Source organism: Caretta caretta, chromosome 16 (genome assembly GCF_965140235.1).
Source record: "Caretta caretta isolate rCarCar2 chromosome 16, rCarCar1.hap1, whole genome shotgun sequence".
Classification (NCBI taxonomy): domain Eukaryota; kingdom Metazoa; phylum Chordata; order Testudines; family Cheloniidae; genus Caretta; species Caretta caretta.
The window spans coordinates 5,728,499-5,754,132 of record NC_134221.1 but is presented as its reverse complement, the minus strand read 5'-3'; the positions used below and the strand labels follow the sequence as shown (position 1 = coordinate 5,754,132).

The following is a 25,634-nucleotide window of genomic DNA, read 5'->3' as shown; positions in this document are numbered from 1 at the left end:
GGTCAGGCATCAGAGCAGCGAAGGCGTGGCAGAGGCCTGAGGAATCAACCAGGGATCCGGGCGCGCTTGTCCGGCCTGTGCTGAGAACTTCACTGCTCCAGGACCGAGCTGGCCAGATTAAAGCTAGCTCAGGTATGACTACCGGAGTGGCAATCCGTACCCTGACACACAGACACGTAGGGGGAAAGCAGACGTGTTCCTGCGGCCCCCCAGCATCGGAATTCAGACAGAGATGAACTCCCAAGTGCTCACTGGGGCTGAATCTCTGTCCTTTAAGATGCCCCTATCGTTCATCCTCTTAAAATGACTTCTGGTTGCAAATGAACCAAAGGAGTGTTTAGAGCGGGTGAGGAGAATGAATAGGAGCATATGAGAGACTGAAACAACTGGGACTGTTACCTTAGAAAGGAGATGAACAAGAGGAGACATGATACAAGCAGATCAAATAATGAATGGTCTAGAGAAGGGAAATCTGGAGCTTCTGTTATCTCTGCCTCACAACATAAGGACAAGGGGACGTTCAATAGAATTGAAAGGTCACAAATTCAAAACCAATACAAGGAAATGCTTTTTCACACAATATACATGTAGCCTGTGGAACTCACTGCCACAGGAAGTCACCAAGGCCAAGAACGTAACAAGATTCAAAAAGGAATCAGGCACTTATACGGACAGCAAGAACATCTAGAGCTCTGAGTTATGCTAACAAATACTTCAGCTGGGGTATTGAACTTCATGCTTCAGGGTTTGAGCTGATCTCTATTAGAAATGAGGAGACCTACATGGGACACAAACTATCCCACATCTGCTATAGCGGGGTTCTTACACTCTGAACAGCTGGTTCCGGCCACCTTCAGAGCCAGGATGCTGGACTAGACAGACTTTGGGTCTGACCCAGTCTGGCAGTTCCCATGTTCCTAAACCCTGTGCCCAGTAAAGCTCTGCCCCTCCCTGAAAGGCATTATGGGAAAGTCTCAGACAAGCCTGCCAGTGGCTTGAGCAAAATGTGCTGCTCTGTGAGCCCCTCAGCAATGCCAGAGACCCGCATTCTAATCCTCCTCCGCTGCCTTGGCTGGGCAGAGTATGTGTTGCTTTGCCGGAGGTCCCATTTCCCCCGGACTCCTGCCAGGCCAGACATTACCTTTGACGGTGGAGGGGTACGTGGTGGAGTTCCAGGCATGCACCATGTCGTCATCCATGGAGACGGGATAGTCAGAGGGGGCAGGGGATGGGGGCGGTGGCACGAAGTTGGAGAGCGGCAGACCCTGGGTGAAGGAATCGACGCACATGGCGTCGAAGTACTTGGCCGCCAGCATCTTGGACTCGTTGCTGTTGAGGTTCAGGGTCTGCACCAGCTGATCCAGGGTGCTATTGAAGGCCGTCTTCAGCACACACGTGGCCCCCACCCCGGAGGGCAGGTGGAAGGTGTTGACAAGCTGCTGCGGGCTGGCATCGGGCGACAGCTTCATGCTGTGGAGAGGGACCGCGGGTAAGAAGGGCTTAGTGAGCAGGGGACGCTTCTGTGGCTCCTCTGGGTCAGTCATGCTCCCTAGGACGGGCCTGAGAAACCCTCTTGCTTGCAGGCCAGACTCCTAAAGTGATATTCTAGGAGGGGCCGGGCCCCCACTGGCTTCAGGGGCCCTGCTCCTCACAGGGCTTGGCCGGTGCCAAGTCCTACCACTGCAGTGCCTGCCGAGCAGGGGCCGTGGAGCCTGCATTCTGGCTTGGGGGCTGAAGGGGACTGGATGGCATAGGGGAGGGACTAGAGGGCCTTTCACTGGCAGGTCACTGACTCAAATCCAGCCCAGGCCGGTAGCCATGGACAGGCCTCAACGGCCCACAGCTCGGCACATCACAGAACTGCTCTCTCTAGGTGCCACACGGCCGGCAGCCTGTACGAGGGCCCTGTGGAGGACAGTGCCCTCCCTGCTAGGGGGGCACCCTCCCGGGCAGGCACTGTGCGGTGGATAAAGAGATGGAGGGGGGATCGGTGCCAGATTCAGAGCAATGACCCTGCACGGCAAGAAGCACCCGGCCTCCCCTGACAGATCCCGTGCGGCAGCAGCAGTCACTGCGGGGCACCGTGCGGCAGCGTGGTTGAACCCCCCTGCCCCTCCTTCCTGAGGGCATGGGGAACAGGACGGGGGCGTAGGATGCTGTTCCCCAGGCAGCGCCAGGCCTCTCACTGGTATTCGCGCCGCTCCTCGTTGGCATAGGGGATGAAGTTGCCCTTGGGCTGGGTGTAGTTGTGATACTGGGACGGCGAGAGGATCAGAGGAGGCAGGTCACCTGGGGAGAAAAGGGGCACCCTGAGCAACCTCCCTAGGGGTGGTGGGTCCCCCATCCCCTCCCTACTCAGGGCTGGAAGGCCAGCCCAGGACCCCAGTGAAAGGCCCCGGGCACAGGGCAGGCCCAGCGGCACTCCCCACATTCCAGATTTGCTGGGTGACTTCTAGCTGGTCAGTCCCTCATCCCATTCCCCATCCACACCCAGGTAGCCGTCGGGCAGCCGGGAGCCAGAGATGCGGGCAGACATGCAGTGCGCATGCAGCTCTGCCAGGAGGCAGGCAGGGAGGCCAGCGTCCCAAGGGGAGCAAGAGGTGACACAGCAGCCTGGCATGGGGGGTGGGGAAAGGAGCTACCGCCCCTCCCCCAGCTGGGGCCAGTGCCTGCACTCACCTATTTCGGGCACAGAGAGCGCCACCGTCATGGCCACGCAGACGAAGAAGGCGGGCAGCAGGATCTGCGAGAAGAGGGCCTTGGTGTTGCGCTTGGCGCAGTGGAAGCGTTTGACGATCAGCCCGTGGAACTGGCGCAGCTTGAGCCAGGAGCCCTCCAGCTTAAAGCTCCCCTGTCCCACCAGGGGCGGGTCCGCAGCCTCAGCGTCAGCCTCTTGGTCTGGAGCAAGGGAGTGACGGGGAGTGGGAAGAGACACGCAGAGGGGGTCAGGCTCTCTCAGAGGCCATCAAGCTCCTTCCCCAGCCCCCACCACCTCCTCCTCAGGACTCAGCCAGGAATCAGCTTGTGCAGTCAGTGACGCAAGACATGGTTCTCCGCACAACCCCGTCACGCAGCATGGGGCTCCCCCCGGGGGACTGTGCCCAGGGAGAGGAGGTGGGATGCCAGCCCCAATACCTGCCAGGCTCCCCTCCCCAGGGCTGGGCTGAGCTCTGAAGAGCTGCAGCTACAGAGTTAACGTCGGATGCACGTGGAAATGCAGAATCCTAGATGCAGGTCTTGGCAGGTCGGTGATGGGGAGCTGGTGTCAGACACTGTTTTCTAAACTCACGTAACCCTTATGCCAGCTGCTGCCATGGCAGTTTCAGTGGGTTAATACAACTGACCCTTGTACGTAGCTGACCATATCCCCCAACCCAAAAGGGACACGCAGGGTAGGGGGGAAAGCAGCACCCCCGTGAACAGAGAGGAGCCCGGGTAGGAGGTTATTTCTTATATGCGCGGGAGACAGGAGAGGGTATTTCACAACCCCGCTGACACACAATCGCACCTTCCTGTGCAGCACCCAAGCTACATAGCGCCAGCCCCAGGTCGCACAGGCCGGCAGCGAGGGAGCCAGGGACAGAGCTCAGGGCCACAACCCCCAGGTCACCTGCTCAAACCATTAAACAACCAACTCTCACGAGGTTCCCCCATAACAAAGCCGTAGAGCAGGGGGAGGTGGCACCTTTGTTCCAGCACTGCAGCCCTGGGGACGTCAGCTCCAAGACCCCTCACAAGCTCACCTCTGAATCCAGAGGTAGGAGGGCTCAGGCCAGGGGAAAGAAACTTTGGTTTTAAGCCACGTTGGCTGCTCTGTTTTTGTTAGGGGGCGAAGGGGTAACGCAACGGAGATTCTTTTCTCTTGGTTTAATCGCATTGTTTTTGTAACCAAGGAAGGTTCATTTTACTGGCTATACCGAGATCGAGCAACCTGAGACAGATGCTTTGAAGGGAGTCCTGACCCATCAGGGTCAAAATCCTGCCAACTCCATGTCACAGCTCCCGTGCCACACGTCTGTGCCCACCTGCCTCAGTGCTTCCCCCAGCAGGCCATGGGAGCCCCTAGTCTCCTGCTCCATTTCGGAGGCGAGGAGAAGTCAGGCTCCTCCCATGAAGGCCTCCCTCAGGGAGACACGCCTGACAGATGCCAGCAGGGGAAGCAAGAGGGACTGGGGAAGCAGTAGGGCCACAACTGTTTTTTGATGGAACAATTTTTGGGGGTGAAAAGTGTCTGCTTTCCTGAAATGTGTTGATTGTGAAATGCCACTATGGTGCCTCAGGGGCAGTTCAGGTGCCACAACACAAAAAGTGGGGGTCACCAGATGAAATTAACAGGCAGCATGTTTAATACAAACAAGAGGAAGTGCTTTATCCCACAATGCACAATTCACCTGTGGAACTCATTGGCATGGGATATTGTGAAGGCCAAAAATATAAGTGGGTTCACAAAACAACTGGGTAAGTTCCTGGAGGATAGGTCCATCAACAGGTATTAGCCAAGATGGTCGGGATGCACCTTCATGCTCAGGGCAACCCTGAACCTCTGACTGCCAGAAGCCAGGAAGGGAAGACAGGTGGAGTCCTCCAAAGTTGCCATGTTCTCTACCCTCCCCCTGAAGCTCTGGTATGTTGGAGACAGGATACTGGGCAAGCTGGCCCATGGTCTGACCCCGTGCGGCAGCTCTTATGTTCTTACGCCTCATGCTCCAGTTCTTTTTTACAGGCCAGGCTCCTCAACCAAACCTCATCTCCCATGATGCACTGCCGTGCAGGGAGACCATGGTGCATCATGGGAGATATAGTCCAGACAGGGAGTCTGGCTTATGGGACCATGAGGAACTTGAACTACAACTCCTAGGAGGCACCACAGCACCAGTCGAGAATCAAAATATTTTGGTTCTTGATTTGGTGCTGAAAATTCAAAATTTTCATGTGAAAAATTTTGACCAGAGCAATTTCCCCCTCACTTTTATTGAAATTTGCATAGCCCCCCCTTCCTCCCCCTTTCCTCATTAGCTCTTGCCAGGAGTTTGATTGCTGGGATATCGACCAAAGTGAGGAATTGGCTGCGTCTGAAATTTTGAATGGGGTTTGCAATCCCACTGGGGTCTTGGTGTCGGGAGTCTGGGATATCAGAGGAGATTCTGTACTACGCTCCCTGCTCAGCCTTCATACTTGACCCACGTGCCAATGCTCCCCAGGGCATTATGCAGCCCTGGAGTTCAATAACGGGATCCTTGGGATATCCGGAGAGGAGAGAAAAAACACGATGTCCCCAAATGCTCCACGATAAGAGCAGTGGAATAACCCCAAAAAGGATCTGTGAATAAAAAGGTGGCCGCTGGGTCACTGTTGTTTGTGGATTGTATGTTTTATTATTCAAATACCGTGGGAGGACTCCTGGGGGTTCCTGGGAATATGTCACTCATTTTAACACAAACCTTTGTGCTGGGAAGTGCACCGCTTGCTATTTCAGATTTGCCATTCTCCTAGTTAAAGTCTCAGCCATCCAGTCAGGGAGCAGAGCAAACTAGCATGAGATTCAGGTGACCAACCCCATGCCACCAATAGCCAACAGGAAGAAGGGAGACTAGAAGCATTTGCACGGGGTATATGGTGGCTGGTCTCGAAGAGCGAATGCATTTGGGGGGCTCGGTCGCTTTGTGAATGAAAAGGGGCCAAGTTTGCAATGAATTCATGGCTTCCTCACCCAGGGGCTCCCAACCAAGTTTCAGGGGGCTGCCCTCATCTCCTCCCTGTCTTTAGGCCTATTTTTCCATTGTAACAGGGGTCCCAGGATGGACAGGCTCGAGGCAGGAGCTCGTCTGACTGGACCCCACAGAGCATGGGGCGTGAGCATTCAAACAGGTCCCTGCCAGCCATCCCTCTTGGGGGAAGAGAAAGGTGCTCAGCCCCAGCCCCGACAGGACAGAAAGGTCTGTTCAGAGCCGGTAGCAGGCCCCACACATCCCCCGCCCCTGGGATTGCTGAGAGCGGAACCGGGACACAGCGGCCCCCCACCCCCGCTACCAAAGTCAAGGCCAGCCGTGCGGCACCTTACAAACCTTGCAGACTGACGTTATCAGGGTCCTGCAGATTATCAAACAACGGAGAGTAATCCCCATAGAACTCCGAATAAGCCCCACCTTCATCGCCCCGCACGGAGCCCACCGAGGAAGCCGAGAGCAGGGACGCCTGCGACTGGGTCAGGTTGGAGCAGACCACCAGGTTGCTGAGCTCCACCTCTGGCTTCTCGGGTGCCTCCACGTCAGGAAGGGGCCCCCCGTTGGCCTCGGGCTTCAGGTCCATGTGGGGAGCCGGGTGCTGCAGGGCATCTTTCTTGGACTCCTTCATGTCTGGAAGGAGAAGGGAGCCGGTGGGGTTTGTGCAGCACAGGTACAAGGGGAACGTCGCAGGGGAGCAGCCCTCCTAGGGCATCCCACTCACTCTCCAGCAAGAAACCACCGTCTGGGACTGGCTGTAACACCTTAGCTAGGCACCCAGCTACCAAGGGCCTGGGCATGCCCGGGTGGTGAACACGGCTCTTCCTTAATACCCTGCAACCCCAGGATAGCAGGAGCCACCTTAGCACTTCAGGGTGTGCCCTGGTACAGTGAGTACCCCAACTCTCCTCTCAGTGCTGGCCAAGGCAGGTACTGGCCTTGTCTAATAGGAATACACCCCAATGATACTTCACACTGACATAGGGCCTTTCATCCCCCAGGATCCCAAAGTGCTTTACAAACCTTATGCTGAACTACAAACCACAGGACAAAATGCGGCCACTGCTGGGGTGGAGTGTGGCAAGCATTTAGCATGCATCATTCCATGCTACCTTTGGAGAGGGTGCCCCTGCCTTCAGGCCAAGGGCACTCCCCTGCTCTAAGGCAAACAGAATGGATCCCTAAGGCCCAAGTGCAGCAGACAGGAGCAAGGGTTGCAGCCAAGATACAGCTATTAAAAAGCAACAATCAAAGCAGCTGTTGCAGCTGCATTAACATGACGCTGGGGTCTCGCGCTACGGCTGGCTTGGTGGTAGCACAGTGTAACAAATGCACCTCCTCTACCCCACCCCCCACCCCTGCCATCACACCTCTGTTCTGCCCTAAAACAGAGGGACAGCTCAGTGGTTTGAGCATTGGCCTGCTAAACCCAGGGTTGTGAGTTCAATCCTTGAGAGGGCCATTTGGGATCTGGGGCAAAAATTGGGGATTGGTCCTGCTTTGAGCAGGGGGTTGGACTAGATGATCTTCTGAGGTCTCTTCCAACCCTGATATTCTATGATTCAATGATTCATCCACTCCTTAGTCCAGCCCTTCCCTGCCCAGCTCTATGGATTCACCACTGTAGGCTTCCCCTGAGCAGAGACTGCCAGCAATGGATCAATGCTCAATGGGGCGACGTAGCAAACTCAGTTTGTTAATGTAAGGCCGCTAACCCAGGGCACCTCCAACTCTCCACGAGCCAGCATACTGAGGCACTTACACGAGCGCGTCTACACACACACACTCACACACACCCCCCTTACCAACGTCGCTGTTCTCCAGGGACAGGTCCTCCTCCGACACCTTGAGGAAGACCTCCTCCAGGGTAGTGTCCATCAGCCCAAAGCTGGTCAGCTCCAGCTCCCCCAGGCTCTGCTCCAGGTGCTGTGAACAAGGAACAAAGGTGAGGAGCGGAGGGAGACCACAGCAAAGAGCCATCCCAGAAGCTCCCAGCTAAGCAGTAATCAGCCCACGTGCCTGCCAGCCCAGCACTCCCTGCAGCACAGGGACCTTCAGAATTCCCCCATCCCACAACGGCCAGCCAGGGCGAAAGTCAAAGGGCAAGAGGTCTGATGGCTGCCTGTGTGAGCGCTGAGACATGGCGATTGAACCAGGGACCTCCAGAGTGAAAACCATGAGCTGCTACAGTTTGAGCCTCAGCTGTCCCAGACTCCTGGCCTCTGTGGATCAGGCACAGACAGGCACTGGTAACACATTCCGCCGGAAACCAGGCTCCTGGGTTGATCTGCAGACCCATCACGAGCATCCCCCGCGTCCTCCCTCTCACCACCCACCTCCGCCGGAACGCAGCGCTGGAGCTAATGCAGAGCCCGCGGGGTGGCTAGCGCTGTGAAAGCAGAGAGCCCATAGCCCCATCCTGAGCAACCGGAGTCTGAACAGAGCAGCACTCCCTTCTGGTGGGAAAAGGAGAGGGGCGTGCTTGTCCCAGCGACCCAGGCCCCTCTGTGCTGCTGTGCTGGGGGACGCCTGGAACAGCAGTGCAGGCTCAGGGCAAGCTAGGGAGCCCCGCAGTAAGCACAGACACCGGGGAGCTAGGAGAATTACAGCATGCAGGACAGACTATCCCAGGAGAAAACGACGCTAGGCAGGGCGACGCACACCCAGGGCAATGCCCCTGTGCAAGGGCGAGGGACATGCTCTGGGCTGGATCTGCAAATGAGCCTAAGGGAATGAGACACCCAAATCCCTTGGACTCCTTGGCAAATCCCAGCATAACAAATAATTCAGTGCTACCCCCATGGGCGCCCCTCCACCCATCAACCAGCGAGCACCCAGCCCAGCTCCCACGGGCACCCCTACAACTGCAGTCAGCAAACACCACTACACTGTTCTTGTAAAACTACAGCCAAAGCCTCATAGTCCCATGTCTCTGACCCCGCGGCACTCCCCTGCTCTGCGAGCAGCTTCCCCTCCCCACTCAGTAACTGGCGTCTTGAAGGGCCGGTACCTGGAAGAGCCTCTCGAAGCAGCCCTTCTTGACAGCCTCGCTGGGCAGGATGTAGGAGAGCTCCGTGTTGGTGTTGGAGATCAGCAGGCAGGAGGCCACGTACTTCTTAATGAACTGGGTGACGCGGGGCTCAGAGCAGGGGCTGGCGGAGGAGTGGGAGAGAGGGCTGTGTGTCTGCCCTGAGTCTAGCACAGGGAGGAAGCAGAGAAGGTCGGGTCACTTCACACACCCAGCTCGGCCTGGCCCAGAGTCCTTGGATTTTTCTTTCCAAAACCCAAAAGCTGATGCTGCTCTTTTGTTTTATTTTAAACTGCTTTTTTCAGCGACTCTCCCGCTGGATTCACAGCTGGGAGCCCAGCCGTGCATGCACTGAGAAAACTGCGCCCACACTGCCCAGCCCTGGAGGAACAGCCCCTGGCCTGAGAAGGGAATTTAGCCTCCACGGCCCATTGGCCTCTCTGCCGACACTCCCAACAATGGGGCCAGCTCCTATGGGTGCAATTGTACATAGACCCCCAGCCACTGAGGGAGAAGTGAGATCACAGAACATATTTCTCACAGGATACCCAGCAGTAACAACCTGCCATTGCTAACAGCCTGGGCTGGATTGAAACCACCCCCTGGAGGTGAAGGGCTCCATGCAGCATGTTACCCTGAGCCCTTGCGCCCAGGGAGCAGGTGCGAACTGTGCTGAACAAGGGCTCCTCAATCTGCAGTTTGGCATGGGAGTATAAGGGCCTGAAGAGGGGGGTGGATGAGCCCCAAGTCACACTGGCTCTCATGGGAACTACAGGTGCCCGAGTTCGGCAGCGTCTGACCTTCCTCTTTGGGTTGGTTGGTCATTTCATGGGCTTTTCGTTTTGTGCAGGTCTGGGGGGAAATTCACCACTGAAACTTTTTTCTCCTCCCGCATGGAAAATTAGGTTTGCAGCTGAAAATCAAAGCCACCCAGGAGAAGCAGCCCCCTCCATTATCACAGGAAAATGGAAAGCCCAAGACACTGGCAGGGGGTGGGGGGGAGTGGGGGAGTTCTGACAGTTTTGGGAATAACAGTTTCAGGCTTTGGCAATTTGGGATTTTCTGACCGGAAGTCAGACTTTTCTGCAGGAAAAAAAACCCGGTTCTGACCAGCCCTAATCTGAAGGGATTTCCATCGCTCACTGCGCCTGGCCAGTCTCGGGTACTTTGTACGCTCTCAAAGGTCTTTTCCTGCAAGAGAGCCTTTCTGCAAATATTCAGTAAGAGCCACAGACTGGATGCTGACAGGCAGAAAGAACTAGGACCTTCCTCCTCCTGGCTGCAAAGCAAAGACAGGCCAGGTCGGGAGGCATTCTGGGGGCAGAGAAGGCGGGAGCACTCCACTGATCTCAACGCACCATGCACACATTAAATTGCTTTGCTCAGTAGTTGTCAGTTTCTCCTGCCCTGAGATGGAAACCCTGGCTGCTTCGAGAAATGGCCTAGGACCATCAATCAGTGTCATTGTAGCATCTCTAAGCACCTCGCAAACTCCCACTCCAATGGGATTGTAATAGCATCAGAAAAGCAATAGCCCTCAGAGATTCGCCTCACAGGGCCCCATGCTTCCTGTGCATGGGAATGAGGGGGACTACTTTTCCTTTCCCCAGCAGTGGAAGCAGAAGATTATGGGACACTGGAGGTAAGAGCCCTCTGCTTACACAGAGAACAAAGGGAAAATCCCTAAAGCCTACACTGGAAAACAGATCCACCAGCAATGGGCCTCTCGGAACCAGTGCTGAAAAAATCACAGCTCTTCAGGAATTCTTCAGCAAAACGGTTTTTCATTTGAAAATGCTGATTCATCAAAACCGAAACTTTTCAAGGACCTTTTGTCAGGTGCAGGCTGGAATTTATGGCCCAAAGCAGACTTGAACCTAAGTCTCTGACCCGCCAGGTGAGCACCTTAACCACTGGGCTACAGAACCACTCACACGCTAATTCCCTAGGCCAACAAATATTGAATTAATTATACAAAGCAGAACAGCTCCAATAGGCAAGGGCATGAGAGCGACTGCAAGTGACTAACTCTATAGCTGGATGGGTGACAGGGGATCAATCACTAGATGATTCCCTGTTCTGTTCATTCTCCCTCAAGCACCTGGCACTGGGCACTGTCGGAAGACTGGATCCTGGGGCATATGGACCTTTGGTCTGACCCAGCATGGCCATTCTTATGTTCTGGGCACTCCCATGGGACGTGGGAGCCCCACGTCCCAGTGCTTGCTCTGAATCAGGCACATCCCAGGCAAGTTTTCTAGGCACAGGGCTACTGGCTGTCCTGGAGTGTCTCACTCCTAGGTGTTTTCAAAAAGAAGTTGAAAGTTCTTGACTTCATTCCAACCCGGAGCAAACACAAATTGCAAAGCCTCGCCATTTTTCACAAAACAGGAATGTGGTTTTCTGGCCAGCCCTCCTGAGAGCGACTAGCGCAGCTGGGACAAAAGCAGCTCAGCCCTGCTTGCTGTAACGGGTTGGATCCTGTCTGCATTAGCAGCTAAGCTGTTTCCCAACTTGGACTGGGGGGAGCAGACTCCCTAGCGCGGGTGCCGCGTGCCTGCTGACTGACCTGTGCCATTCCTGGAGTCTGACTGCTTCTTCACCACCGTCAGCTTGTAGCCATCCCCGTAGGTGCTCTTGAGGAAGAGCGGGGAGCCGCAGCACTTGAGCTTGCCATGGGAGATGATGGCGATGCGGTCCCCGAGCAGGTCGGCCTCATCCATGTGATGTGTGGAGAGCAGGATGGTCCTTCCTGCCAGGCCAGGGACAAGCGCAGGGGAAGAGCATCAGAGAGGGGTGAGTGGGGAATGCACTGCAGGTCAGCCCCCAGGGACACCCAACGAGCACACGCAGCACCTGCTGCCAGGCGACAATGTACCCTCTACCAAGCAGTCGTGACTTTAAGGAACCTGCCACACAGACCATAGCATAATCTGCCTCACGGAGCCATTGGATCCACGGGACTCAGAGTGCTTTGCGAAGGGGGGTGGGGCAGTCTTACTATCCCTGTTGTACAGCTGGGGAAACTGAGGCACGGAGCGAGAAGGAAGGGATTTGCCTCATGTCTCCCTGGGAGAGCATGCAGAGGCAGGAATAGAACCCAGGAGTCCTGACTCCAAGTCCTGTTCTATAAGCACTCATTGTTAGGCCTATCTCAGCTGGTACAAACAAGGATTTTTATTTGGTGGGTTTCAGAGTAACAGCCGTGTTAGTCTGTATTCGCAAAAAGAAAAGGAGTACTTGTGGTTAGTCTCTAAGGTGCCACAAGTACTCCTTTTCTTTTATTTGGTGGTCAGTCAAAGCCAGAGTCCATTCCCTAAAATCCAGCCCCGGCTTTCCTTCTCCCTCCCGGCACATGGTCAGGTTGAGGCAATGCTCCTGTTACTCACTAGAGTTACTCCTGGGGGAATTCTGCACTACTATGTGCAAGCATAATTAATGAGCACTGCATACTTTTAATTTTTTGCGCAGAAAGAAAGCTTCTGTTGCAACGTTGCTGCAGTTCTGCCTTTTTCTCACCAGAGGGCACTGTGGTGAGAGAACAAAGCAGCAGCTCCCCGCCAGCGAGGGAAGAGAGGGGTGAGTGGGGAATGCACTGCAGGTCAGCCCCCAGGGACACCCAAGAGCCTGTCTTCTTTGCAGCGGGCCAGGTCAGGAGAGAGGGGCTATGTGGAGACAGACAGCATGGGGTGCTGGGAGGGTCAGACAGGGGCTCATAAGGGCCAGTGGGTGAGGACAGACTGGGGCAGGGGTGAATGGGAGTGGAGGCACAGGGCCACATGATGATGGGGGTGGGGGTGCAGAGCTACATAGGGACAGGGGCGTGGCTGGGTGGGGGCACAGAGACACTTGGGGACCGGGGGAGGGGATGCAGGGACACGGGGAGTGGGTGTCTGAGTGGGGATGGAGGGACATGTGGACAGGGGGTGCAGGAACATATGGGGACGAGGGGCAGATGTGGGGTCAGCCAGGGTCTGCATGGGGGAAGCTTCCTAACAATCCCTCCCTGCCCCCCCCCAAAACCGTTCCATACCTTTCCCCACCCACACCCAACAACCCTCCAAGTTCACACCCAGGCTCCTTCCCAGCAATTTACTTCCCTCTCCCTCAGCTCCTCCATTACCCCTGACTCCCCCCCAGCCTTTGCACTGCTTCTAAGTGGTGCAGGAAATACGGTCCTGTGTTGTAGTTTAAATGAATTATTACGCAGAGTTCTGTATAAATATGCCTAGTAAGGAATTTATTTGTCAAAAAACATTTCCTGAATCTTTTTTGTTGTCTGTGTTGTTACAGACATGCTTGCTGACAAGTATTTTGAAATAAATGACCAAAAATAATTGAAACTTGTGTAATTATATTGTGTTATTTTGACAAATAAAATATGCAGAATTTTGCAGAATTTTTGGTTGCAGAATTTTTTATTTTTTAGCGCAGAATTCCCCCAGGAGTAACTCTTATAGTGCAGCCTTTGTTAACCAAGATTCATCACCCAGGGCAGTGGCAGGGGAATCGTGGTGTGGAGTCTCGTGCTGCATCGAATGGACTCTGACAGGGATCAGAGCCACCGCCATGCTTTGGGTTGCTCACCGGGTTTGTATTTGAGGATCAGATCCCAAATAGCCCTACGTGCGTATGGGTCAACACCAGCAGTGGGCTCATCCAAGATAACAGCCCGCGATCCACCCACAAAGGCGATGGCCACCGACAGCTTCCTCTTCATCCCTCCTGACAGAGTCTGCACCAGGGAGTGCCGCTTGTTGGACAGTTCCAGGTCTTCGATCATCCTGGGGACAGATCCGACACAGATGTTACAGCCCAGTCACACATAGGCTTGTGAGCAGGGCTGGGGAGATGCATGAGCACTGCTGAAGGAGATCTCAGAGTTAACAGCCCACAGAGATGAATGGGGCAGTTCACACCTCCCAGAGATACTGTTTCAGGCTCTTTGCAGACTCAGATACACTGGGTACGCTCAGCTGGAAGGTTTTCTCTGCAACCACAAGGGTTGAAAAATACAAGCTTTTAAAACAAAACTTAGCTTTCATCACCCAAGGCCAAGAATTTCAACAGTGGCTGGGGATTTTGGGTGCCCAACCTGAGACTCCTTAAAGGGGCCTGGCTTTCAGAAAGTGCTAAGCACCCGCCATCTGAAAAATCAAGCCCTTTAAGGTGTCTCAAGTGGGGCCCCCACAATCACTAGCTACTTCTGAAAATCTTTGCCCAATTCTGCACTAAGAGGTGCACTCTGGGGCCAGTCCCACAGAGCACTGGGGCTCTGGTCAAAGTCCACTAGATCTGCTCGGGCAAAATGGTTCACATCAAGACAGTGATGGCTGTTTATTGCCTAGGGAGGAGTCACTGGCCAGGGCTGGTCCCTACTTGTCCATCTCCTTGCGGATCTCCTCCTCCGCCATGCTCTTAAGCTGCGAGTAGAACCAGAGGTGCTCCTCCACCGTCAGTTTATCAAAGAGCACGTTATGTTGGGGACACATGCCCAGGTTCTTCCGGATCTCGTCCATCTCTGTACGGATGTCATGGCCATAGATGGTAGCAGAGCCCGAGGTTGGGGGGAAGAGGCCAGTCAGGATAGACCTGGGAAAGAAACAGGGTAGCGTCAGCTCTTCCCCCTGCCTGGAAATGCGGTGATTGCCTAGCACAGCTTCATGGCGTGCTGCTCCCGGAAGGTCCCTTGGGCAGCTCTGCCCTGCGGAACAGCACTGCCCAAGCTGCCTGAGGCCAACGGATGCCAGAGGAGGGCCCAGCCCATCCAGTGTGTGCACCAGCTTGTTATAGCTCCACCCTGAGGGGCCTTCACAACCCCACCCCTCCCCGCCCCCCAGATTGGCACCCCTCCCCACACTCCCTTCCCACGTGAGCCTCCCACCCTGCACTAAGCCCATGCCCTCCTCCTTCAAACCCGCCCCGGTAAGGCCTCGGCACCTCCTCCCACCCGGATCAGGCCATGGACCCTGGGCACTGCCAAGTGCTGAGTGCCTGCTGGACGAACCCCAACATCGCTGACAACTGGCAGCATTACAGAACTGGTGGGCAGTGTGTGGCACAAAGGCACGGGTGAGGACAGAGCCTGGGAGCCCAGGCTAACCCTGCGGTGACAGCGATCATGAAGCCCTTTCTGTGTCCGAGGTGGTGAGAAGCTGCCCAGGCGTGTGAGAGCTGCCCACCCTCATCCCATGGCTGCCCCTGCACCAATTTCTCCATGTCACCGCTCGCAGCAGGGCTCCCCAGCCCATCACTCACATGGTGGTGGTCTTGCCCGCCCCGTTGTGCCCCAGGAAGGACACCACTTGGTTCTCATAGAGGTTCAGGCTCAGCTTGTTCAGTGCCAGCTTCTTGTCAGTCTTGTAGACCTTGGTGAGCTTGTCCACGCACACGACGAGCGGCAGGTGGTTCGGCTCCTCCTCTATGCCACGCGTCTCCTCTGCGATGAGAGCAGGGAGGTGGTGGGCAGGGGCCTGGGGTGTCTCCCAGCCCCGCAGGGCAGGCTCCGTCAGCATGTGCGGGGAGCCAGGGGATCATATGCCACCCAGCACTGACCCGGGGAGCGCACCCTAGGGAGACGGGCAGCGGGGCAAAGTGCCACTAAGCTGCAGAGCTGCTGCCACATGGGATATGCTGTGATGCTTTAATTACATGGGACAGCGTTGCTAAAGCCAAGTCATACACCAGGGCCCATGCTGCCCCACCCGGCTCCCAGCCACGTCAGCTCAGGGACAAAAGGGGCTGGAGGCTTCAGCTGGACCAAGCAGCCGCAGCAGGGACCTGCAGGCTCCAGCCAGAACCAGTGCGATCAGGGCCCAACAGCGCTCTACACCCCTAAGCCTGACTGGCTGTGGGCTCCAGCCTCCTCCTCCCGCTTGTCCCTGCCTCTTCTCCTTTATCCCACCCCCTCTCTCCCCCACTCGTGAATCCCCTCCAAAAACGATAACAAACAAATGGGCAAAGAGAGCCCTGGGGGCAGGGTCCCGCCGTGGGCCAGCCTTGCCCCAGCCCTTGCCTAGCTAGCCTGGGAGCTCTTCAGGGCAGGGGCTGCCCCCTGTTCTGGGTTTGTGCAGTGCCCAGCACGATGGGGCCCCCTAGGCCCTGCCCTAATAGAATAAGCCCCAGCTGACACACAACAGCGTTGCTCGGGTGAACCCACTGCACCATGCTGATTGCCACCAGCGGAGGATCTGGCCCTCGCTTTGTGTCTTGCCAAAAATCTGCCCTTTCCCCTCTCCCCCACTTCCACACTCGCTCTGCCATAATTCCACTTCCTCCTCTGGCACCTTCTACCAGAGTCTCTCAAAGAGCTGGGGACAGGGATGAATTTGGCCCCATACCACACCCGCGAGGCCAGCCCGTATTATGACCCTCGCTTGGGGGAAACGACAGCACAGGGTCCATCTCCTCTGCGAATCGAGGGGCTTTTCTAAGCGGGTTAGCAGCATGAGCTCAACGCCAGGCTGTAACTCACGGCTCAGCCGAGCGGAAAGCCCGGGGGCTGGGGAGTCACTGCTGGGCTAACCCGAGTTCAAAACACACCGGTTTGGGCAGGCCCGACCCCCACCCCCGCCCAAGAGAGGTGGCGCGACTGGCCCGGTGCCACAGTGACGGAGCCAGGAACAGAGGCCAGGCCCCCTGGATCCCAGCCCTTTCCCCACTGGTCCCTCTCGCCCGCCTCTGCACTGCCCAGCCTGCGGGCACGCTTACCCAGCCGCCTGTTCTCCATGGCGCAGGCCTGATCCTCCTCCATGATGCTGAGGCGGGTGGTTCTAGACCAGGGCCAGGTCCACTCCCAGGTTTCGACCCGCCCGTTCCCGAGCCAGTAGGACTTCTGGAAGGGGAAGTACCAGGGCCGGGGGAGCCCGTACATGCCTGCGAAGGAAAGGAGATCAGCCGTGGTGCTGGGGTTCATGCAGGAGGCCCACAGTATGCACTGGTGTGGCCGAAAGGTGTGGGCCTCCCCGCAGAAAGTGGGGGCCAGCGGGGACAACACACAGAGCCCCAGGGAAGATCACTGGGTGGCTGGGTACACCCCCCCAACTCCCAGGAGGGTTCATGAACATGGCCAGATGCTGACCTGCCCCCAACCCCTGCATTCACAGCCATGCATGGAGAGGCTGTTGACAGGCCCTCCTTCCATCCCACTCAGGTTGGTGCCACCCTGCACCTGCCCCCCTTGGGCTACAGGAGGAGCCCCTGGCCCGTACCTGGGTGCACGGCCTCAATGTACCACGTCAGCACACCGTAGACCACGGCATCCACGATCAGCATCATCATGGAGAGCAGCAGGTTGAAGTCGTCGCCTTCCACGGGTGACTGGCTGAAGGTGTGCCACTGGATGCCCACGCCGGCCACCTCGTACAGCGCAAAGTATTTGGAGCCCAGCCCGAAGGCCGTGGTCGACATGAGAGACTGAGCGGGGGAGAGGGAGGTTAGTGTGAGAGCTGCTCCCCTAAAGTTCTGGGCAGCAATCCCCTAGCCAGGTGCTGAGGGGGGGACAGGGGGGCCATCAGGGCTATGGGGGGACGAAAGTCATTGGAGGTGAGGGTGGGAATCCACGGAGGGTCTGGTTGCAGCAAAGGGAGAAAGGCCATTGGGGGTGTGGCTGGTGGGGTAAGGGAGCACCGCTGCCTCCTGCAGGCGCCCTGATGCAGTGGCTCTAAAATCAGGATTCACACTGCGGCATGAGCTCCTCACAAGGGGCCAGCTCCTGCCCTGCCCAGCACAGTGGCAGGGAGCAGACATGCAGCCCAGCTCCGTCACAGGGTGCAGCTGGGCAGTGCCAGGCTCCCCCACCCTGCGAAGCGCTGGAGAGGACACAGTGTGCAGCATGTGTTAGTTGGCACACTCCTCTGCAGGGATCCCACTCTCCTGGAGGGGACGAGGCTCCCTATCCCCACCCTGCAGGGCAGCGGAGCCCCCAGCCCAAGCTTTGGGAGTCCTCAAGACCCCTGCCCTTCCAGCCCTCTGCTTAGCTAGCTCCTCTGGCTAAGCAGAAGGGCGTTAGGCTGGAAATGTGCCGCCACGAGCATGTTGGTTTCTCCAGCTCTGCCCTGCTGAAGGCCACTTGGTCCCTGGGGCTGCAGCAGGCAGTTCTCTTGCCAGAGGCGGCCTGACTCCTCCAGTGACTGGGGCTGGAGGCATGGCCGGGGATGTGGTGTCTCCCTCCTGTCCGCATGCTGGGCAAGAAGCAGGGAGCATTCCCCGCCCATCCTGGCAGCAGGGAGGGCAATGGGACATGGGGAGCCGACTGGTGATGGAGGGAGCAGAGCTGGGGAACCCCGTTCCTAGGGAGGCCAGGCTCAGGACCTGCAGGGAGCCACACCGGGCCATGCCCTGTACTCACAGCAATGCACTTCTCGAAGGCCGTGATCTTGTCGTGGGCCACTTCCTCCCGGATGGCGACGTACATATAGGGGACGTAGCTCAGGAAGTAGATGATGCCCCCGCAGGCTGAGGCCAGCTTGGCCTTGGAATAGAGCACGGACACCAGGAAACTGTAGGGCAGACAGTGTGACATCCTCTGCCGCAAAGGGAAAGGGGTCATGCCAGCCCCAGCCCCAGCGAGTGGGGGGGCAGACCACCAGCCCCAGAGAGAGAAGGTGTTAGGCCTCCCCCAGCCCCACCTCTCCCCCCAGAGAAAAAGGCTCAGATGCCCCCCCACACTTCATCACCCACCTCCGAGAAAAAGAGGCATGACCACCTCCCACACCCTGTCAAACTCCATCAGAGGATGGGACCCCCGCCGCTGGAGTTCCGGGGGGCAGACCTGGCTATTTCCTTGGCAGCCTGGGGACAGAAACCCTCTGTTTGCTACCCAAGAGGCCCAGCATGGAGTGGCCCAGCAGGTTTCCTTCAGCCTGCCCTGCTGGTGGGCCTTACCCCACCGGGGGGGCACCCAGGGAATTCGGTAGCCACCCACCTTTCAGTCCTTGGCCCCTCTGCTGAGCCTGCCAGTGAGCCACCCCGCTGTCAGCAGGAGCAGGGGCTCCGAGGAGGGGTGGGACTGGCCCACCAGCTGTCGGACAGCAGGACTGGGCCGGTGGCTCGGTGCTGAGAACTCAGTACCAACCCTGCTTCCTCGGGCCCCATGGCCGGCTCCCTTCCTGAAACCTCCAGGAGGCAAACACCCCTCAGAACAGAGCAGAGAGAGTACGGCAGAACCAGCTCTGACCAGACCACGCGCCCCCCGGCAAGGAGAGCCATGGCAGAGGTGTGCCACTGTGACCACCACATGGGTGCAGAGATTCCCCACTGCCCTTTAAAGCCACAGCAGCTGCACCACAACGACTTTGTGGTTCCTCCTAACTGAACGTGGAAGAGGACGACACCTGCTGCCAACTGACGGGAGAATCTGCTTCCCTGCGATCCTCAGCACCGTAAATAACTCCCACCGATCCCTGCAGATACCCGCATCCTGCGACAGCCCAACGGTGCAGGCTCCTCACCGCCAGTCAGCCTGCCGCCCCCTTTACACCAACCACTGGGCAATGCTAGAAATCAGTCAGCGACTCAGAGGTTTGAGCTTGTGGCATTGTCCACAAGCTCGATTCTCCTCTAATTACACTGCTGTAAATCAGGAGGAGCTCCATGGAAGCCCTGGGAGTTACACCAGCATTAGAGGACTATCTGTCCTTTAGCTGCGAAACGATCCCGGACCGTACCGGGATCCCATCTGCTACCCACTGCTCAGAACCACCGTTAATCCTGCTGTTGGTGGCACAGAAACAGGCAGTGCCCAGGGCTCAGGCTGGGGCTGTAGCTCAATGACCCATTGTTGCCTTCCTGGAATGAGGGGCCCAGCGCGAGCAGCACGGGGGTGACCCTGGTTACATCCATGGCTCCCCTTCTCTGGGAGTTCTCTGGAACATGGTCCCTCGCTAGTGGCCCCAGCATTATGGCTTTGCTATAAACTGTGAAATCACGCATTGGATCAAAATGGAATCCAGACCCCAGAGTAACAAATTAACCACACTACCCCAGCCCACCCAGAGTCTCCCCAGGCTCAGAGACAGCAGCCATGCCCCAGGTAGCACATGCCTAGAGGCCTCGTTGCTCTGGTCCCTTGCCCCTCTGGCTGCTTGACTCATCCCAGCTTCTGGGCCCCCTGCCATCACTGCTGTGTTACATCCTCTGCCCCGCCCCAGCCGCCAGCGCTCACCAGAACATGATGGTGGCCACGGCGTAGATGGCGAGGAAGAGCCAGATGATGAAGACGTCACTGTGCATCAGGACCTTGCCATACTTCAGGATGGCAGTGAGTGCGGTGACGGAGATGGAGAGCTGGACAAAGCCGGTGATGAACCAGGCCACCCAGTGGACTGCGTTATTCAGGCCCATCATCTTCATCACCTGCAAGAGACGGTGCCATGCGCCATCAGAGCCCATGGCCGCACTGGGGCTGGTTCCATGGGAAAAGTCCCCACCTTGCCAGCTTATTCCTCCCTCTCCCTATGCACCCAGGAATCCTTAAGGGGAAAGCGCCTAGCTCAAGAGTACGTCCCGCGGCCCTGGCTGGTCTGTGCAGCTGGTCGCTCTCAGCTTCAAGCACTAGAGTCTGATCCTGCTTCTTCTTAAAACACAGGCAGGTAGAAGGGGAAAGAAGCAGCGCGGGAGAGAGAAACACGTAGCTCCCGTCTGTGACCCCAACACTCAGAAGCTGGCAGGCCCTGGGCACAGCAAGGGGCCCAGTGGGTCATTCTGGGACTGTGGCACTAGAGATTTGGTTGGGGTGGCTCTTATTTTCCACTGGCCAGTCTCTGGAGGTCAAAGGGATTGCTGGTTTATTACTGTGGTTGGACTTTTAGCTGCCAAAGTATTGCCAGGTTGGATCTGGCCTGGCTGGCGAAGCCGGATTCTTCTGAGTGAGGGCAGGCAAATGGAGCAGTAGGGAAGCAGGAGAAGAAACAGGAAACCGAGAGGTCCACTAGCCCAGGGTCCATCTCCAACTCTGGCCATCTGCTTCAGAGGGAGGTGCAAGAGACCCTGCAGGGGGCAGTGATGAGACCCACTGCTCTGCAGCCCCACGGCTTGCAGCCGGAGCTCTCTCCCGCTCCATATAAGGGTCCAGACCTTTTCTGGACTTGCCTAGCTCTTGGCCCCACGATAAGGTGAGTGGGGGAGGAACTGATCCACGGCGGGGGCTGGGAGGCAGCGGGACTCTTCGGTCCCCATCACTGGGGCTGCTCAGCCCTCGGCTGTAGCAGGGCCTCCCGAAGCGGAGCTGGGAGGTGCCAAGAGAGCAGGAGTGGCGGTAAAAGTCTCCTGGCTGGAGAGAGTGAGCGAGGCAGAGCATAGGGCCCGGGGAGGCAGACTGAGCTGCGCAATGCTTGTTTGATGGCCTGAACTCAAACCGACCTCCCCTGGGGAGGGTGAGCTAACTGCCTCGAGCCCCCGCGGGGAACACGAGTGTGGGGCGGAGGGGGGGAACGCCACAGCTAGCAGGGAGAGGGCAGACAGTAGTCATGGAGACAATGAGGTGACTGAAAGGTGGATTCTCCAGGGTAGGCAGCAGCCCTTCAGGAACTGCAATCCAGGCATCCGTTTCTGCCGGGGATGGAGCAGGATCCGTACGGCTCACGCTTTGCCGGCTTGTTGGTTTCTCCGACACAGGTTCCCTCTGATCCCACCCTCCAGTTCTCGGCAACCCTGCTGATCACCACGCTGCTTCTCGTGAAATTGAGATGAGGCTTGGCTGTGCTAGACAAGGCCCAGACACCGTGTGGGGGAAGCCCAACGCTTCCACCCAGGCCCTCCTGGCGATGTGAGACACAGCTCATGGGAAAATGCTAGAGGAACAAAGCAGGCCCCTCAGACAGAGGGCACAGCTGGAGCACTCCCCAGTTCGGTTTGTTCTCACTGTCCGAAACATGCGTAGGAAAGATGGACAGTATGGCAAGAGACAGCCCTGGCTTAACCAGGATATCTTCAATGATCTGAAACTCAAAAAAGAGTCTTACAAAAAGTGGAAAGTAGGTCAAATTGCAAAGGATGGATATAAACAAATAACACAAGTATGTAGGGACAAAATTAGAAAGGCCAAGGCACAAAGAGAGATTACCCCTTTATGTCTCTAGCAAGAAAACATTCTACAAGAACATTAGAAACAAGAGGAAGACCAAGGACAGGGTAGGCCTGTTACTAAACAAGGGAGGAAAAACAATAACAGAAGCATTAAATGACGTTTTTGTTTCAGTTTTCACCAAAAAGGTTAATAGCAATTGGACATCTAACATACTGAATGCCAGTGAAAATGAGGTAGGATCAGAGGCTAAAATAGGGAAAGATTAAAAATCACTAGGACAAGTTAGATGTCTTCAAGTCACCAGGGCCTGATGAAATCCATCCTAGATTAGAATACTCAAGGAGCTGAATGAGGAGATATCTGAGCCATTAGTGATTATCTTCAAAAAGTCATGGAAGATGGGAGAGATTCCAGAGGACTGGGAAAGGACAAATATAGTGCCCATCTATAAAAAGGGAAATAAGGACAACCCGGGGAATTACAGACCAGTCAGCTTAACTTCTGTACCCGGAAAGATAATGGAGCAAATAATTAAGCAAGCAAACACCTGGAAGATAATAATTTTGATAAGTAACAGTCAGCATGGATTTGTCAAGAACAAATCATGTGAAACCAACCTGATGGCTTTCAGGGTAACAAGCCTCGTGGATATGGGGAAAGTGGTAGATGTGGTATATCTTGACGTTAGCTTTTTGATACCTTCTCATAAACAAACTAGGGAAACATAGCCTAGATGGAGCTACTATAAAGTGGGTGCATAACTGGTTGGAAAATTGTTCCCAGAGAGTAGTTATCAGTGGTTCACAGTCAAGCTGGAAGGGCATATCGAGTGGGGTCCCGCAGTGATCAGTTCTGGGTCCAGTTCTGTTCAATGTCTTCATCAATGATTTAGATAATGGCATAAAGAGTACATTTAAAAAGTCTGTGAACGATACCAAGCTGGGAGGGGTTGCAAGTGCTTTGGAGGATAGGACTAAAATTCAAAATGATGTGGACAAACTGGAGAAATGGTCTGAAGTCAATAGGATGAAATTTCATAAGGACAAGTGCAAAATACTTTACTTCGGAAGGAATAATCAGTTGCACACATACAAAATGGGAAATGACTGCCTAGGAAGGAGTACTGCGGAAAGGGATCTTGGGTTCATAGTGACCACAAGCTAAATATGAGTCAACAATGTAACGCTGTTGCAAAAAAGCAAACATAATTCTGGGATGTATTAGCAGGAGTGTTGTAAGCAAAACACAAGAAGTAATTCTTCTGCTCTACTCTGCTCTCATTAGGCCTCAACTGGAGTCTTGTGTCCAGTTCTGGGCGCCGCATTTCAGAAAAGATGTGAACAAATTGGAAAAAGTCCAGGGAAGGGCAACAAAAACGATTAAAGGTCTAGAAAACATGACCTATATGGGAAGACTGAAGAAAATGGGTCTGTCTAGTCTGAAGAAGAGAAGACTGAGAGTGGACATGATAACAGTTTTCAAGTACATAAAAGGTTGTTACAAGGAGGAGGGAGAAAAATTGTTCTTCTTAACCTCTGAGGACAGGACAAGAAGCAATGGGCTTAAATTGCAGCAAGGGCAGTTTAGATTGGACATTAGGAAAAACTTCCTAACTGTCAGGGTGGTTAAGCACTGAAATAAATTGCCGAGAGAGGATGTGGAGATTTTTAAGAGCAAGTTGGACAAACACCTGTCAGGGATGGTCTAGATAATACTTAGTCCTGCCATGAGTGCAGGGGACTGGACTAGATGACCTCTCGAGGTCCCTTCCAGTCCTACGATTCTTTGATGCTATGGCCCCTGTGATGAAGTGGGAATTGTTTATAGTATGTTGTATGAAGCTTGTGTGTGCCTCAGTTTCCCCATGTGCTGCATTGTTACCTAAGGGGTGAGAAAGGGCTGTTTGCTCTCATAGCGGGGAAAGAGACATAGATATGGGTGTCACCTGGCTGTCTGGATCTGGGTTCCCTTATCAATGGAGCCTCTGAAAAGACAATGGCAAATTTAATTGCCTGGACATTGATACCTAGCAACCAAGGCCCCAGAGAGATATAGACTTCCCCGCCTCTCAGCAGGGGCTGAGCAGCATCTCCCCAGCTCAGGAACAAGGGACTGGGTAGGTGGGAGGGGATAAGTGTTGGCTGCTAGAGGCAGTCGGGGCTCTCACCTGAAGTTTGACAAAGGAAATCAGATGGAGAGACAGAGCTTGAGCAATGGAGCTCACTACAGCTTGGCTGGGCTCTGGGCTGACCAGAATGGACTATTCTTAACCTTCATCTCTGTGCTACCCTCAGGACGTCCCACGCTGCGTTCCAGTTAACAAATAACCCGACTGTTCTGACAACGCTGTGTGAGGGTCACTGCAAATGCTGGGCAAGGTGCATCAATCCTCAAAGAGTGGATAAGTCTCCATTGGGGCCTGTCTCAGTTGGACTCCCTGAACGGGGCTCATGGTGGGAAGCAGGGGTGCTGCAGGCCCAGAGGTCCAGTCTAAGGAGGCGGTGAAGTCACGTGGCTTACCCTGTAGGAAAAGCGAGACCCCTAGGGGGACTGGCACACTGAGGGGGTTCCTCCTAGAGACCCTTCTAAAGCTGGGGCCACTGCACTGATCCTGTGGATCAGGGACACCCCCAAAGGGGAACAAAGGATGACGCCAGGGCAAGGGAAGCACTGATGGCTCAGAGAATGCATAGAACTCTCTGCTCCTTCAGCAGCCAAGGAACTGGAGGGAGTTGGGTCCTGTCCCGTGTTAACTCAGATCCTGCAGTAGGGCAGAGAAGGCCACAGCTTTTATGGGAGAGAAAAGCCACCCACTCTCCTTGCTCAGCCTGCCTAAGCCCAGCTGTCCCTGTAAGAGAGAGAGCACTGTCCCTTGGGGCCCAGACAAGACAGGGCTTGTGGGTAATGGCTCAAAAGGGCTGGGGTTGCAGGACACTGACAGACCCTGTGGTTCTCTCTGGCTCCCAAACTACCCAGCCTGTGCTGCCTCTGTGCAGGGTCTCCCAGCTTCCTGCCAAGGTGGGCGGACACAGATTCCCTCAGCCTGGGCCCTGGCAGCAGGCCAGCCTGGCAGGCAGAGGGGCAGGCTTCATGCTGGATGAGAGAGCCCATGCACTCAGAAAGACTGGTCTGGCCCAGTGATGGCCCCAAGTGCAGAGTGCAGGCCTGAGCGGCACTCCCCCAAAGCGATGTGGGGAGAGGCTCTGGGGTCCATTCCCGTCAGGCAGCTCTGAAGTGGCCCATCTGCATGGGTCCATGAGCCGGGTGCTGGCACTGTAGGTAAAAGCAGGCTAAACCAAACTGAAGGGATGGGATGGGTAGCTGATGGGGTGCTCAGGGAAGGACAATTCACAGCCCCGGCAGAGCCCTGTGGGATGCCAAAAATCTCAATGCCAGGGAAGCAGTGTGTCTGGCTAGCAAGGGCACCGCTGATTTCCTTGTGGGAATCCCAATCAGGAGACCTTGGGAACATGCACAAGCAGATCAGTGAGCAGGGCTGCAAGAGGCTCGGGCTGGGAGCCTTTATGGTCCGTTCTGCTGCATCTGCATTGCTCACCAGAGCATCCAACAGGGACGGGAAAAGCCCTCTACAGAAGCCTGCTACTCCTGAACTTGGCAAAGGCAGGCTGGTCTCACATTGCCCAGGATTGATAGCCTGCTGTGCCTGGCACTGCGCCCTAGCGCCTTCAGCCTGCTCTCGTTTGCCACCGGAACCCTCTCTGCTCCCGCAGCCAGGCTCTGCGCGGGGACCCAGTGCCAGCCAAGGAACAAAGCGCTGCTGTTCGCCTGGAGCAGAAACCAGGCGATGGGGAGAACAGGGAGGGGGCATGGAAACAGGATCCTCAGAGTCTGAGGT

The 25,634-nt window shown here is 55.8% G+C and overlaps 1 protein-coding gene across 4 annotated transcripts in view; it reads right to left on the bottom strand.

Annotated features, from left to right (window-relative positions):
- Positions 1 to 25,634, bottom strand: part of ABCA2 (ATP binding cassette subfamily A member 2) — a 146,607-nt gene that overhangs the window by 30,509 nt on the left and 90,464 nt on the right. For 3 of the 4 annotated variants that reach the window (XM_075120554.1, XM_048822414.2, XM_048822417.2), the window contains 14 exons: positions 19,916 to 20,106; positions 18,101 to 18,251; positions 16,962 to 17,166; positions 16,462 to 16,626; positions 15,010 to 15,190; positions 14,131 to 14,343; positions 13,339 to 13,535; positions 11,321 to 11,503; positions 8,734 to 8,918; positions 7,529 to 7,649; positions 6,066 to 6,356; positions 2,680 to 2,898; positions 2,187 to 2,289; positions 1,142 to 1,470 (listed from right to left, as the gene is read on the bottom strand). In XM_075120554.1, coding sequence (XP_074976655.1) covers positions 1,142 to 1,470; positions 2,187 to 2,289; positions 2,680 to 2,898; positions 6,066 to 6,356; positions 7,529 to 7,649; positions 8,734 to 8,918; positions 11,321 to 11,503; positions 13,339 to 13,535; positions 14,131 to 14,343; positions 15,010 to 15,190; positions 16,462 to 16,626; positions 16,962 to 17,166; positions 18,101 to 18,251; positions 19,916 to 20,106 — 2,734 coding nt within the window. The remainder of the gene's footprint in view (positions 1 to 1,141; positions 1,471 to 2,186; positions 2,290 to 2,679; positions 2,899 to 6,065; positions 6,357 to 7,528; positions 7,650 to 8,733; positions 8,919 to 11,320; positions 11,504 to 13,338; positions 13,536 to 14,130; positions 14,344 to 15,009; positions 15,191 to 16,461; positions 16,627 to 16,961; positions 17,167 to 18,100; positions 18,252 to 19,915; positions 20,107 to 25,634) is intronic. The other variant, XM_048822416.2, reaches the window with a different exon arrangement.